General features: G+C 36.1%; 1 protein-coding gene across 1 annotated transcript; it reads right to left on the reverse strand.

Annotated features, from left to right (window-relative positions):
• Positions 1–853: 853 nt before the first annotated feature.
• LOC100521433 (olfactory receptor 2L3-like) lies at positions 854–1,792 on the reverse strand. Its single transcript, XM_003123585.1, has one exon. It carries the CDS (start codon positions 1,790–1,792, stop codon positions 854–856), a length of 939 nt encoding a protein of 312 aa, XP_003123633.1.
• Positions 1,793–2,211: the final 419 nt, after the last annotated feature.

The following is a 2,211-nucleotide window of genomic DNA, read 5'->3' on the forward strand; positions in this document are numbered from 1 at the left end:
AATTGGTTCATAAAAGTTGACTTTCCCAACACATTGCAGCAGAACGATGAAATATAGTGAGTGAGAATAAAATCTCATCTGAGATGCATTATCTAATACTAGAGCTGTAGTGACTGCTTGGAAATAAACTGAGTATTTTCTAAGAATGGGGAGTGTTTGCATCAGTGTTTTGATATTTCTAATCCTCAATAATTAGATTAAATTTTGACCTACTCATCTTATAAATCACTTCACAAATGACTTGATCTCTGTTGTTACTTCTGAGTTCTTATTGCTCCTCAGATATAGCTGATATTAAATCACATGTCTAGGATTCAGCACTCTAAAATAAATATAGTATAAGGACTTCAGAATCACAGATGAAGTTGCAGCTAAAGATCTCAAACATAAGTTCCCAAAATTAAAAAGAGTAATTTTTTCCAACAAATTATGAGTCTACTATGAGAAGAATGTGGGGTCTTCTTACTTTTAATTTGATCTAGATGTTCAGAAAACATCACTTTTTTGTTTAAAACATATAAGAAAATAAATTGAAAATAATGGAACTCATACTGAATGAAAACTTCATTTAGACAGATCCCAGTTTCATTACTACACGACAAAGAAGCATGTTCCTTGACAACATATCAGCAAAAGAGAAATGCATTTGAAATTAATGGGTGAAAATACACTACAGAAAAAGAATGAAGCTTTAAACATATATATTTAAAAGAAAATATTTTCTAGACATGGATGATTTTCTTCTACAGATTAATTTTTACTTCTTAAATTTAATAATAAAGTAATGTTTTAAATTACTGTACACTGATGACAGGATTTATACTCAAGAACTAATTCTTACCAAAAAGTTTGCCTACATTTTCACTGAGCCAATTCTCTGAATTAATCTTCTCAGGGCCCCCATTACTTCCTTGTTTCTCAGGCTATAGATAACAGGGTTCAGCATTGGGGTCAGCATGGTGTAGAACACAGCCAGAACCTTGTCTTCTACTGGAGATCGAAGGGATCTTGGGCGTAGATAAGTGTAAGCAAATGGCACATAGTAGAAGGTCACCACAGTGAGGTGGGTGCTGCAGGTTGCATAAGCTTTCTTCCTTCCTTCCACTGACTGCATGCGATGGACAGCAAGGAGAACATGGCCATAGGAACATAAGATAACAATGAAAGGTAACAAAAGGAATAGAGTGGTGCTCACAAACACTGTGTACTCATAAACCCAGGTGTCCATGCACGCCAGAGTCAACATGGCTGGGACATCACAGAAGAAATGATTGATGGCCCTGGATCGGCAATAAGGGATGTGGAGAGCATATATGGTATGGGCACAGGAATTGATAGAGCCCATTATCCAAGATCCTATTATCATCAACACACACAGTCTTCTGCTGATTCTGATGGGATAGTGAAGAGGAAAGCAAATGGCTACATAACGATCATAAGACATTGATGTCAAGAGCAATGTTTCTGCGCCTCCTAAAGTCAAGAAGAAGAAGCTCTGAACCCCACATCCAATGAAGGAAATGGACCTGTTTCCAAAAAGGAAATTGTAGGCCATTTTGGGGACAATAGTGGAGATGTAGTTTAGGTCAATGAAAGAGAGCTGACTAAGTAGATAATACATGGGTGTATGAAGATGGATGTCTAGAAAGATGAGAAGGATCATGAAAAGGTTTCCAAATAGAGCCACTAGAAAAATGAGAACAATGAGAATAAAAAGAAACAGGCCAATTCTTGAAGGGGGAAACAACCCCAATAAGATGAAATCAGTTGATGTTTCATTATAATTTTCCATGAGTCATTCATATTATTCTTCCTAAGAGCAGATAGAAAAGCAAGTGAGTTAAGTATAAAACTATAAATTATATTTTTATTTAAGTAATGTGTATTTTTTAAAAGTGTTATAGCTCTTAAAAGATGAACTTATCAATTTAAAAAGTTACCTTGCTTTTTAAGCCAGAGATTAAAATTTGAAAATGCAAATATTTGAAGGCTAAGTATTATCCAAGAAATCTTTTAAAGTTTTTTTTTTTTTTTTTTTTGTCTTTTTTGTCTTTTTTGTCAATTCTTGGGTCGCTTCCTGTAGCATATGGAGGTTCCCAGGCTAGGGGTCCAATCGGAGCTGTAGCCCTGGCCTATGCCGGAGCCACAGCAACGCAGGGATCCGAGCCGCATCTGCAACCTACACCACAGCTCACGACAACACCCACTGAG

The sequence above is a fragment of the Sus scrofa genome, chromosome 2 (assembly GCF_054392235.1).
Source record: "Sus scrofa isolate SSC_HxYL_T2T_F1_AM1 chromosome 2, Sscrofa_HxYL_maternal_Yorkshire_Landrace_v2.0, whole genome shotgun sequence".
NCBI lineage: Eukaryota > Metazoa > Chordata > Mammalia > Artiodactyla > Suidae > Sus > Sus scrofa.